The following is a 14022-nucleotide window of genomic DNA, read 5'->3' as shown; positions in this document are numbered from 1 at the left end:
GTCACTTCTGTCTTTCTCTCTGTCTTTTTGTGTGTATTCGCAAGTGTGTGTGTGTGTGTGTGTGTGTGTGAAATGTGACTCTGGGGAAAACTAAGTGCTGAGCAGTTCTTCCATTTTGCAATAGCAAACCGCTCATATTTCAGATATTAATACAGCACCGATTTATGGATTTAATAAATTTTGTCATCACATCTGATGGTGTTGCAAAGAGGACTGTGTGTGTGTGTGTGTGTGTGTGTGTGTGTGTGTGTGTGTGTGTGTGTGTGTGTGTGTGGTGTGTGGTGTGTGGTGTGTGGTGTGTGTGTGTGTGTTGCAGCTGAATGGGAGCCATTGTGTGTTTTGTTTTCAGAGGGTCCAGGGTATCTGATATGTGTCAGTCAGACGGGGAGCAGGGCAGGGAAAAGTGGCGCCAGCTTTGGCCCGGTTGGGCGGACGTACTTAATAAAGCCCCTAAAAACTCATTTCCCCAAATCCCCCTCATCCCAAGAGGCTCCCTCACTCATCACTGGTACAGTGCTGCATTGTCTCAGCTGGACTTGCAGTGTGTGTTCTGGTTGGTGTGTGAGTCTGGGCTCAATGCATGTGAAAGTGTGTATGATTATGGTTTTTCATAGCTTAGTGTGTGTATGTGTGTGCCCGTGTATACACAACTCTGGGAAATTGTCCTTCATGTAAGGGACCTCAGATGCTCACTGCTCTTGTTCTACAAGCTATTATACTGATAAACACACACACACACAGACACAGACACACACACATTAACTGATGAGGGAGCTCAGGTCTATTCTTAGCTTTGCCTTGAATAATTCATTACCTGCAGCCGGGGCGCAGCAACACCAAACAATATAATTCAACTCAGTGCAGCAACAGACTGCGACCTCAAAAATGACAGCAGAGTTGAATCAACAGTCTGAACAGTATCAACTTTACAAGGTGATGTATTGTGTTACTGCAGAGCTGTTGCATCAGAATGATAATAATTGCTCGATACCTCTGAATGACTGAAGTGAAATGAAATGGCAATTCATTCGGATTCTCTGAGTGAGTTATATAGTCAGGTGTTCCCGTTATTTTGTGCACTCTGTTGTACAGTTTCACACCTTGTTTATAGGACGCTCAGCTTATGGGGTAATGCCCTCTGAATCTTGTGTCAGGTGGAATAACAGACAAATATCACTAAACATCATGCAGGCTAAACAATATCTCACCATATACACAATGACCACAAAATACAATAAAGTAATAAATCTACTCTAACTTGAGTGATAACGTCTTTGTGTGTCTGTCTGTCTGTCTGTCCAGGCTCTGGATGTGGACCGCAGTGTTCTGTACAAGATGAAGAAGTCTGTGAAGGCCATCTACACGTCCGGTCTCGGTGAGTCCTCCTGTCTGTCCTTTATGTTTTCATTTCCTCATCTTACCACTGTCACTTCAGCCAGAAACCTTTTTAGAAGATGCTTTCAAGTTCAATGTTATGATGAGAGCCCTTTTGGCGTTGAAATGATAAGTTAACTAATCGTTATTTTTATTGCATATATTATCATTTCATACTGTATTTCTCTTTGATATAAAAAAAATGAAGCATGTGAGGTTTTGTGGCTGCTGGATCATGACATCACATTGAGGTGTAGTATCTTTAATGACGTTTGTGTTTTATTCTCTTTTACATTGTTTCACTCAGGATAATTAGTTTAATCCAAAAAATGCACAATAGATTGAAAATGAAACTGATTATTAATTGGATCCCTAAAGCATTTGATCCACTGCCTTTGAGTGAGTGAGTGTGAGTGTGAGTGTGAGTGTGTTATTACCATGCTCACTGTGGCTGGCTGTGCCAGTGTTGGGTGTTTCCAGTGTCTTTTGTTTGGCCAGCCTGACAGAACCCCGCTGAGAGAGAGAGGGAGAGAGACCTCTGAACAATGTGCTGAGCATGTCTTTTTCAGAACAGTGTGAGCTCTGTTCAGACCAGAGGGACAGCTGTCTGATCCAGACCCCCAAAGGAACAGCTGGGGAGGGGCGCACAGTGTGTTTGTGTGTGGGTGCTGAGGCATGGACACACTCATGTTCTCACTTCACCTCACTGTTAAACATGCATTTACACATAAACATCTTGCCTTTTTGTGGCTGCCAGACTCTGAACCTCTGTTTTGTCATCCCATGACATGAAAGACTGATACTATGTGTGTGTTTGCAGGTGCACATGTAGAAGATTAACTTGTTCAGGTTTCTCTCGCTGTTCAGCTGCCAAAATAAATGCCCTTGTTGTCGATAAATTACCTTCATTTGAATCTGTGTGGTTAGTGCAGCAGGGTACACAGATCTGAGAACTGCAGGTGTTTCAGACAGTTGCAGTTTGTTTTCATTATGAACAAGATTGTCTGGATGAAGCAAATCAACCTTTTTGCCTTTAAGCTTAAATTGTGAAGCTTGTCCAGATTTCTATCAATGTTTACAATAGAAACACTGTTTTGTCTGGGAATGCTGTTATTTACAGTTCTTTCAAGGAAGCTCGCATTGACTGAGGTCACCTTGCTCCATGAAGCCCTCTGTGTCATGCCTGTGTCTACAACATGAGACAGAGACATGTAGTTTCAATTATAGATTAGAGTCTGCTGTTTTAGTCCATTAACGACAAATACTGTATACTTAAAGCTGCACTAATCGATATTTTTACATTAACAAAGGATCAAATAGCGATGTATAATGTGAAATCTTACAGATGACCCCACAGAGAATTACTACCTCAGCTGTTCTCTTCAGCTCTACAGAGCGTTTCAGCTTGAAACAGAGCTGGAAGGACGTTGTTATGTTCCTCCATATCTGCTGGACATGTAAATAAGCAACTGTTTTGCAAACAAGTTCACCTTCATCACTTTATACGGTGTTAATATAACATCAGCGTTGTTTTTATAGTTTTTTTTGCCCCCAAGTGGTCAAAACAAAGAAATTATGAACATCAACAACAACAAACCATTTTGTAAACCAAGCTGCTGCTGTTTTTCATACATTTGGAATTAATTATTTCTTCTATGAATCCTCTGATTTCCATTCATTTCTGTATGATCACAAAATCAATTAGTGTACTTATCAGAGTTATATAATCCATCACACATTGCGTCTGCTTTTATTTGGATTGAAGTAACATCAGTCAGTCAGTATGAGTGAATTCAGTTTAGACTTTTCAGTTCAATCTAGCAGTTAAATTACTTATGAACTGTGTATTATGCATGTGAAAATGGTCAGTATAAATGTTAAGTAGTGAGGCACTAAAACTTGCAAACACACTGTTAACTGCTGATTTAATCAAGTTGCAGTGAACAGTTTGTAATGTCTGGGCATGAATATTTCTAAAGAAATAATATCAATGACAGTTTCTCCATATCTTAAAAATATGAATATATGCAGGTAAGATAAATACTAAATTGGATCTCAGAAAGTAAACATACCCTAACTGTAGATGGTGACATGTAGACAAGCAGTTGTGTTACAGTTTCTAAAGCAAATGCCTGCCATCTTAGAGAAGAGAGAAAGCACACAGTTTTATTAATGTTCTTCAGAGTGGGTGCTGGGATGTTGCCTGAATAATGAGACAGGGAACAGGGAACTCAACACTGATTGCCTGAACACTCGGAGAATACACTCCTGTAATGACTGGCTGTCGAGCCCAAAAACCCCGCAAGGATATTTTTGGCTATGACACAAGGAATAGTAATGATGAGGAGGTGTGGATGGAGAGGGCGAAGGGAAGATGGAGGTTTGGTCAGAATGGTGAGGAAAAGATTACAAGAGTTACCATGCAGAGAAGAAGAGAGGCTGAGCAAGCAATGTAAGCTAGCAAGAGAGAGAGAGAGAGAGAGAGAGAGAGAGAGAGAGTAAGAAGAAGATGAGGAAACTAGAGTGAAAGAGGTGAGGAAGAAAAATACAGGGAGAGCTGTATAGATGAGCGAGAGGGCCCCTTGTTGCCGCAGGGACCTGACGGGTTGTCAGCTTGTGGGTTTTGATGAATAAACCAGCAGCAGCATCTCAAACCCCTGAAGAACCTGCAGCTGATGGAGCAGAGCTGCTAGGACAGACCTGCCAAAGCTGCTGAACAGATAACGACTCGAGGCAGACGAGTGAGCGCTGTGTTCCTGCTGTTGTACCTATAGGATGGAGCTCCTGAATAATGCAGCACTCAGCCCCATGTTGCATCAGGAAAACGCTGAATTTGATGATGTCTGATCTGGCCTTATCCTTCGGGTCACTCCTGCACGCACGCACGCACGCACGCACACACACACACACTTACACATTTCTCTCCTGGCTGCCAAGTAACCACGAAAGTGAGACTCCCACAAGCCCTAATGTAATTAAACTGGATGTATGTCTGAGGGAAAAACACCTGAAGAGACACTGAAATAAAGGAGGAGGAAGACTCAAAAAGAAAGTGTAATGAAAATAGAAGACAGCCATCTCTATGTATACAAGTTCTTCATTTAAAGGAATGTTTGACATTTTGGGAAATACGCTTATTTGCTTTCTTTCTGAGAGTTAGATGAGAAGATTGATACCACTCTGAAGTCTGCATGGTACATATGCAGTAGCAGCCAGGAGCCGCTTTGCTTAGCATAAAGACTGGAAGCAGGTGGAAACAGCTAGCCTAGCTCTGTCGAAAGTAAAGAAAACTGCCCACTAGCACCTCTAAAGCTCCCTAATTAACATATTATATCTTGTTCCTAAAAATGAAGTTTAAAAACAGAAAGTTGAGGTTTTATAGGGGATCATGTGCCGGACCATTTCTTGGCTGGAGCACTGACGTCCTGGTGAGGAAGAAGACTGTGAGAGATTGTGAATGAAAGATTCGATAAGGGATTTGTAGCCTGCCGAGACGAACAAATTTGGGTATTTTACCCTACTGTAACTCTCAGCAAAAAAGCGAATAAGTGTATTCCCTAAAATATCAAACTGTTGCTTTTTAATATTATCCTCTTTTTTTCCCCTTTTATTTGTCTTTCACACGTCCTATAAATCTTGGTCTCTGTCTACGGCATGTAAAAAGTTAACTACACTCCCTTCTCTCTGTGCTGGTGGCCCTTTTGTTAACATGTGGCCAGTGTTGTTTTCACAAAGTCCGTAGAGAGATATGGAATTGATCTGAGGTCGGCCGCACATTGTATTAGTGAGTGTCAGAGCGTCAGCCGACCAGGCCTGATGGAGCCGAGTGTAAGGGAATGAGTGTGGGAGAGACGGTGAAAGGAAGCAGAGGCCAGCCTGCTATCTGGTGATTAAACCCTCTGTGTGTCTGTGTGTGTCTGTGTGTGTCTGTGTGTGTCTGTGTGTGTGTGTGTGTGTGTGTGTGTGTGTGTGTGTGTGTGTGTCTGTGTCTGTGTGTGAGAGATGGAAGAAGCTGTAAAACAAGCCTTTGGAATGTTAGATAATCCTCAGCAGACGCCTTTTTTTTCTGTGTGTGTGTTTGAGAGGGAAGATACAGTAAAGAATGTTGTACACAACTGGGAATTAGCAGGCTATTTGTGTGTGTTCAACTGTGTCATGGCCTCCAGTAAACACAAGGTCATCGTTTCCTGACGCACACACACACACACACACCACTTACTGACATGCTACCTTTTCAAGCATTTTTTTTTTTAGAGGGGGGGTTGTCAAATGTAGTAGTAATTGTAGTAGCAGCATCAAATAAATACAGATGATGGTGGTTTTCAAAGCGAAATGGTTCAAAGGCTCCCAAAATGCTACAGTGAGGTTAATAGGGAGGAAAGGAAAGATATACACTACCTTGATCCAGACCCCCAAAGGAACAGCTGGGGAGCTTGAACACCCAGTATTTTATTGTTGTACCATAAGTCAGACACCCCATTTACACCTGGTATCAAAATGCGATCTGGACACATTATCCATGTTAAAATGCATGTTAATGCAAGGTGTAAATGCGTCGTTATCGGAATGTGATTGGATCTGCGTGACCACATCTGGAGGTAGTCTGATTCGCATTGTGTTCGGATCTTAGGTAGATGTAAACGCAATTCGTAATGACAATTAAGGAAGACAAGTTCACTGAGGAATATTAATCACTGTATTTTGGAATATCACATTGAAAGTGGCCCAGATTGTGGTCACTCTAACTAGGCACATACCTGTATATTTATCCCACATATATTTAACATGCAGTAGGCTTCATAGTCTTCTCCAGTCATCTTAGTTTCTTGTGATAGTGCACGGATACTTTTTGGCTTTGGCTTATTCACAATGACTGTCTACAGGGTTCCACTTTTATTTAAGCACCAATTAGTTGGCAAGCTCCCAGATTCTAGTGAAACTCTTAATTAGTTATTTTCTGAAAGGCGAGGCACACTGGGAAGATGAACCAAAGTAACATTTGTAAAATAAGAACTTTGTTTTATGCTTTGCAAGATATATTTGAGGGCTCATGAGAGAGAAAGAAAAGCAATAAAATATTCCATATTTTTTAAGATGTTCCTCTAATCTTTTGCTGTTTTTATTGTATTGATGATGAGGGGTCGCAAGTAGAAATTGCTTTGTTTTAAGGGGTCACAAGCTAAAAAGGTCTGGAACCACAGATCTTGGTCATTTCAGCATCCAGATGCTACAATAGAGGATGTTCAGGGTTAATAAGAGACATGTAACATTGACAAAAGTTATCATTTCAGAGGAGGGCATAGTTTTTAAGAGTGACTCTCTTAAAAAAGCCTGTGTTTCTTTAAGAAGCCCCTGAACACCAGCTTACTGTATTGGAAATGTTTAGGCAACATGTGCAGGGCAGCAGTGAATTAGCAGGTTTTGTTTACAGTGTAAACTATAGAAAAGGCTGCCTCTTTCCTCGTGTCTCACTTCTTTCGGTTCCTTTCCCCTCCACGTTACTTGAGTGTGTCATGCAGTCCTTTGAGGTTCAAAGCTGCTCTGTACTGTAGCCTGCATCAGCAAATACACATGTACTTACTAAGCAGCCCAGGGGGGTTTGTTGGTGCTGAATAACGGCACTCAGAGCTCTTGTGTGCCACTTCAAAAACAACGGCAGGCCACCGCCCGGCCCGCTCAGAGCCTGGCAGAGCCAAACAGCTGGAGCTGATGTGGAAACAGTAGGCTGCGGGTGTGTGGTGAGGGCTGGTGTCTGACACATGACAGTGATTGAAGTTTATTATATCTCTGTACGACACATTTCACTGCTTTGAACCAGAAGCTGTTTTTAATTGGGCTGCAACCACTGCAAAGGGATTATTATGTAGTTATGCTTGAGAAGCCGAAGCCAGTTAATTTATCTTAAGAACAATTTAAACGATTCATAAATGTTCAAAAAAGTTGTTGATGAATTGTTGATCGACGAATCATCTCTAATTGTTAGGAGTCCTCGAGTCCACTAAATGATAATGAAATGATGGGGTGTGTTTTCTTTTGCAGATTTTGGTCATAAACTTTTTCTTTCTGTATTCAGAGATGTCACCAGCCTCTTATCAATTAAAACAATATGTCTCTACTGTCAAAACATCTGTATGTATTTTAGAAATGTTCAAGCACAAATTTCAGGTAATGTACATTTTGAAAAACAAGACTATTACTAAAACAATGAATCATTTATTTGATCAACAGAAGGTTAATTGCCAACTCGTTTCAATAATTGAATAATCATTTAAGTAATAGTATAAGCTTTTCATATGCGGAGATTTGGTGCTTCTCTCTGGTTTATATTATTGTGAAGTGGGTTTTGGACTGTTGGTCGGGCAAAACAAGCAATTAAACAACATTAAATAGACTAAATTATTGATAAGTTTTTTTAAAAAAGTGGTACCAAAACCACCATCTCAGGTACTTTATACTATTAGTTAACACTGAGTCTCATTATAGTCTTCATCGTGCAGCTCACCTGTTGCATCAGTTGATATTTGGTGGCTTAAATTAGATTTGTGTGATGTGAGGAGGTCAGCAGGTAGCGCTTTCCCCTTTTTATAACATGACGGATATCTCTGCAGCTTCACCTATAAACCTGCCACATCTGTGCACCTGTGTCTGTTATCTATCAGTGTGTGCGTGTGTGTTTGGAAGATAAAAAGCTGAGTCATGATGTTGAAGCAGGTGTCTTTTTAGCGTACATCCTCATAATTTTACACACCCCTCCTCTCCCTTTTTTTCCTCTAGTCCTTCACTCAAAACCTCCCTCTTTCTTTGTCACGTCTCTTAGTGAGTGTCGTCATAGCAACAGTCCCCGGTGCTCCATCCCTCGCTCCACCGTTGTCCCAGTGGCATTAGCTGTTATCAGCTGCCTAGTCTGGCGTGAAGTGTATTAAGTGGAATCATCTAGGCCTAACCCCGTGGTAGATTAGGTTGACACGCAAGGACTTTGGTCACGGCTAGTTTATGGGTTTCCCCCTGGCTGGTAACTAACTGGGGGTTTATTTAGTTTGGGGGCCAACTCGGTGTACTTTTCTTTTCTTCTTCCTGTCCACCTTTGGCTTAACATTTTCTTTGCTGCCACTCGTTTCTCCCTATGGGTGTCGTTATCATCTCTGTCAGTACAATCATTAAAAAAATATTCTTTTACCCCTGGTGTTTCTTGTCGCTTAAAAGAACAAGCAAAATAATGACAAAATACAGATGAGGGTGGAGAAGGATGAAAATATGTGTGTCAAATCACAGCTGATGGAAGTAGAGATTTTTAGAAGATCATAGCCATCAAAACTTTGGATAAAAGTCAATGTAAGATAAAAAAAATGATAACCCCTTCACTTACCTCCTTCACCTCCATCTTTACCTTGTTTCTGTTCTTTTTTTTATTGTCAGAAGTAGGACGACAACTAACAACTATTTTCATTTGCAATTGTTTATTGTTAAATTGTTTAATTTGTAAATTTTCCCAGAGTCCACTGCTTGTCTTGTTTAACTAACAGCCCAACGATATTTACTTTACAATGATATAAAACGGAGAAAAGCAGCTTTTCCTCTCACTGCAGAAGCTGGAACCGAAGAACATTTTGCGTTTTTTGCTTAAAAATGACTTAAATAATGATTCAAAATGGTTGCTGAATAACTTTCTGTTGACTTACTAATCAATTAAAAGATGTTTCAGCGCTAGTCAGGAGTGCTAGTTGATCCAAAGCAAAAACATAACAAGATTCCTGCCTCTCTCATAAGGTCTCATCTCTAATGATGTTTTCTGTTGTTCTGTTCATCAGTTAGTTTGTATTATTGTTCATCCTCAGTGAATCATGTGCAAAGCTGAATGAGAAAATTGCAGCGTTTAGTGAAGGCGCCTGAAATAAAGAGCACCTCTGCTGTGATGAAATATAATATTAGAAAACAAGCGGCAGCACTACAGGACGTCTCACAGCAAAGGTCTTTTAATGAGGTGATTGTTCATTACAAAAGTCATAATAACTACATTGATAAGGGGATGACGAGATGATTCAGCTCAGCAGGTGATTGATCGATCACATTGTATTTATGCTCTGCACCAATTAATCAGAGCAGCATGTCGGGGGGAAAAAAATTGGGAAAACTACAGACAAGTGGTCTAATCAGATGTTGGCAGCAGCTCAGCAAACCAGCTCTTTGGGAAAACTCTGAACTGTAGTGGAAGGTTTGACGATTCGGAAAAGTGGATCTTTGTTCACTGAAAGACTACCATACATTATTAATAGCCAGTGATTGATTTTTTGACCGAACAATCAGAGAGTGAAAGACCATAGTTTGATTCCTTCTACCTGTCAAAGCTGACCTGTGTGTGTGTGTGTGTGTGTGTGTGTGTGTCGTGTGTGTGTGTTTCTAGCCCATGTAGAGAACGAGGAGCAGTACACTCAGGCTCTGGAGAAATTTGGAGAAAACTGCGTGTACAGAGATGATCCTGATCTGGGTTCAGCTTTCCTCAAGTTCTCCGTCTTCACCAAGGAGCTCACTGCGCTCTTCAAAAACCTGGTGAGTCTACACTCTGTGTTTTTGTGTTTTTGTGTGTGTGTGTGTGTGTGTGTGTGTGGGTGTGTGTGTGGGTGTGTGTGTGTGGGTGTGTGTGGGTTGGAGGAGGGGATGGAGTTAGGAGGGGTAAAATCCTCTGGGACAAAGAAAGATTTCCATCCTGTCCCTAATTGTCTCAATCCCCTTGAGTCTCTGTGTGTGTCCTCTAACACACACACATTGAGCTCATACCGAGTCCAGCTGGAACTTAAAGCCCTCTGGAGGTAGCTCTACTTTTCCACTGAGACGGCCAAAAGAGCCGCTACAGCACCAAATATCTGCTGGATCTAGCCTGATCCTGCTCCGTTAAAGCCAGGTTTTGTATGGAAGCCAAAGCTTTATTAGAAAAATTTGACACCTTCATGTGCGGTCTGTCACTGACCAAGGACACTGTATCGACTCCCACTGAGACCAGGAGCCTGAGATTTTGTATTAGTGTTATCTCAACACCTTTATATTAAAGAAATATGAGCTGCCGGCTGACCTGGATGTGAAGATGTAATCTCTCAAAGCTTTAGCAAGCTTCCTAGATTACATGTGCAGCATTACACACACACACACAGGCTGGGCTTTACAGTAACTAACAGGGGAGTTACTTGTGTCATAATGGATCTTTTTATGTTTTTGACTTAAATTATGTGAAAATGTGATTTCATAGTGATTTAAAAAGATGGTACAAATGGTGCTGAGGGTTCAAACTTTCAGACATAAGAGAGATTTCATTATTTTACCTCATTTAGCCTCTTGCCACCATCATTTACTCAAGATAAAATAAGTATTTTTACCTGTGCCTCACTCTTCTCCTGTTGGACACACTGTACACACACACACACATTCAAAACAACACACAGGACACTAACAGGATTACATGTCGGTGGCGACTTTCACTCTCCTGCAGGTTTAAATCCTCTGATGTAACCTTTCAACTCTTATCTGTTTTCTCTCCTCACCCTCCTCCAGTTCCAAAACATGAACAACATCATCACGTTTCCTCTGGACAGCCTGCTGAAAGGAGACCTGAAGGGAGTCAAAGGGGTAAGTCAACAAAACAGCACGGTTTTGTGTTACAGCTGAACGGGAAGCGTTATACAAGTAGACGAGTAGAGTTCAGCCTCATGCTGAATCATCAGTGACTTTTAAAGAAATAAAAGTTTTATGAAAGAGTGGACAGTTATGTTCATTTAACTGATGCAAGCGAATCATCCATGTGTCAAAAGTGATTAAATGAAAACATAAAAGTTAACTGATCTGTATATTGAAATCACCCTTTTTCTCATCATGTGGAGGGAACTGTTATTAACACAAAACAAACCAGTTGATTGACACTGAAGGCTGTTTTTTTTCTTGGCAGCGATTAAGCCTAATTACACATTAAATACAAAAATCAATATAAATATAATCAAAACATGCTCATCCAGGCTGTGGTCTAATCTTTAAAGAGTTAAAAGCCTTACTAACTGCACCTAGAGGCCGTGCTGCTGGTTCAAAGTGGTTTGAAGCAACCCTGACAATCATTGCCATCGTTGAAGTCTTGCTGTCTCGCTAACAAGCTGCTTTGATCTACCTCAGGCCACTTTCCCCTGTTTCCATAAAAAGTCAAAGTTGAGTTGACTAGATAGATGGATGATGAAATAGTTGCCAGACCACACCTGCCTTCAGCAGAGTTGAGTCATCTCAAGTATTAGCACGATGCCTACAGTTACTCAACATGATGAAAGTTATGCTAAACTGTCAGCATGGAGGTTATCGTCACTCCATAACGTGTGGAGTCTAAAATCGGTCAACATAATGTATGGAAGTGTTAGCTGAGAGCCTGTGATTATTCAACAGAACACATGAAAAAGTGTTGGTATGGGGCCCACACTCAGCATCACATAATTTTGCATAAAGCATCAAGGTGAACAAGTAACCAGTGACACATGGATGATGTTGGCGTTTATGATCCAATCAATGCATTTCTGACTTGACTAACAGTCATTTCTGCCTCCCAAAGACTCTGAGAACAGCTTTTTTTAATTACATTAGAAAAAGAGTAAACAAAACAACAAATATGACCAGACATGTAATGCCAGCTTTTAGCACTTGACAGTTTTCGGTGCTTGGTTCTACAGATGCATTTCAGTCTTTATCAAAAAAGTATTGAGGTTCAGATTGAGGTTCAATACACAGCCCTACCGCCCTACATACTGACACAACCCATTAGTTAGTCAGTCAGTCATGTGCGTCCCGCAGCCGGACTAAACCCAGACAGACTCTCGTTAATAGGCTGTGCAGCGCTGTAATGCAATCAGCACTCGTTACTGTCCGTGACGGTCTGTAACCTTTCACTCTCCAGGCACATGATTGGCTGCGGTTTCCACGAGGTATGATACGATTTAGCCAGCTCTGAAATGAGACTAGTTGCCATAGAAACGCCGGTTGTCCCCATGACCCTCAGCCACTTGGCTCTGTCTCGACCTCTGAACTGTCCTTTCTCTTCTCTCGCTCTTTTGCGCGTCTCTCAAGTGCGATGTTTTCTTTTCAGCTTCTATCTGCTTTTCTCTTGATTTCCTTTCTTTGTCTTCTTGTCTCTCTCTTAACACCGCTACTATCTCCCCTCGTCTTTCTCTCTCTCCCCGTCTCCCTCACTCTGTCCTCGTCACCCCCCACCCCTCACTCTCCAGTCTGGCTGTGGCTTCCAGTCACATCTGTAATGCTTACCCACTTATTGCTCATTAGTCTTCTGATGATTCTCATTACCCCAATGACATGGAGCTAATGAGCTGGTTATTTTATACCTCAGGACACACACACATTTACACACACTCACATAAATGCCACCACTGTTGTGATGACAATAAACCTCAGACATTAAGCCTAAACTGTCAGAAGAATTCAGGGAAGGAGACAATTACAGAAAGAGTCATCTAGAAGGGAAATGACCCCCCCCCCCCAACCTGTTGCTCACCTCCACGGCCTGAGGGCTTTCCCTCGTCCCTCCCTTCCCCTTCATCATCTTCCTCCTCCTCTGTCATTATACGGCTTCTCCACTCCTGTCCTCTCTCAGGGGAAGTACCTGTTAGGAGAGGGGAAAGCAGGAAGAAGTCCAGACCTGCATGATGGCCTGTTTAGACTGCTGGAAAGAGGAGAGAGAGTAAGATGAAGTAATGGGTTGGCATGGAGGAAGAGAGATTTATTTAAAAGATTAGAGAAGTCTATGGAGAGAAATGAGTCTCAATATTGATGACAAATGTGTGTTTTATGATCCACAGGTAAAAACAAGATTTACAAATGTATAAATCTGTTATGAGTATTTATAGTGTTTTCCAATCCACAAACAAATACCAACCAATTTGACAAACAATTTTACAAATAAAACTTGATTAAACAGTTTTCTATATACTGTATATATACAGTCAGTGAATTTGAAGTTGCCAAAATTAAAACCATACCGAAATATTACATAATACAAAATTAAATAAATGTCTGATAAATATTGTCTGATAAAAGGGTGACAAACTATTATATGTTTTTTGGGAAAACGCCTTTCAAATTCACAAACGTGCTGAAAAGTGAGACGTCCCAGTTTTCAAACAGCACTTAAACACAACATGTGTTTGTGTATCAGAGGCTGTGAAAAGAGTCTCAGTACTCCACACACAAATGTAACCCAATCCACACATTCAGGAAATTGTAAATAAATAAATAAATAGACTCTTTTCTCCCCATAGAAGGCAGCAACAAGGTGACTGAGCATACAGAGGGCATGTAAAAAGGCAGGAAAATACTTTTAGGAGAGTGATAAGCATCAAGACAGCCAGGAAAACAGGAACATCTCTTTGAGGAATGAAGTGTATAAATGACGTAAGCCTAAAAATGTAACTGCTAATGTTCTTTCAATGCATAAAAAATGCAATCTGATATCTTAAAATGCTCTGCAATTACTTCAGCTGTGTGGCAGCTATAATAGTCACCAGTCCTTTCATTTGATTTAAGTCAGGACTTAATGGCCTTCTGGTGGCCGTTGTTCACTCAGAGCTTGTTAATATTCTTCTAGTGCGGTCTTCGGCTATGAGTGCGATGAAC

General features: G+C 41.1%; 1 protein-coding gene across 1 annotated transcript in view; it reads left to right on the top strand.

The window, feature by feature from the left end:
- The window catches only part of asap2a (ArfGAP with SH3 domain, ankyrin repeat and PH domain 2a), a 56204-nt gene that overhangs the window by 16637 nt on the left and 25545 nt on the right, over positions 1–14022 (top strand). Inside the window, exons 2-4 of the mRNA XM_070919790.1 lie at positions 1303–1375; positions 9776–9921; positions 10918–10992. Of these exons, the coding sequence (XP_070775891.1) occupies positions 1303–1375; positions 9776–9921; positions 10918–10992 (294 nt within the window). The remainder of the gene's footprint in view (positions 1–1302; positions 1376–9775; positions 9922–10917; positions 10993–14022) is intronic.

Source organism: Enoplosus armatus, chromosome 15 (genome assembly GCF_043641665.1).
Source record: "Enoplosus armatus isolate fEnoArm2 chromosome 15, fEnoArm2.hap1, whole genome shotgun sequence".
NCBI lineage: Eukaryota > Metazoa > Chordata > Actinopteri > Centrarchiformes > Enoplosidae > Enoplosus > Enoplosus armatus.
Note: the sequence above shows the minus strand (reverse complement) of the source record. Positions and strands in the feature narration are given on the sequence as shown.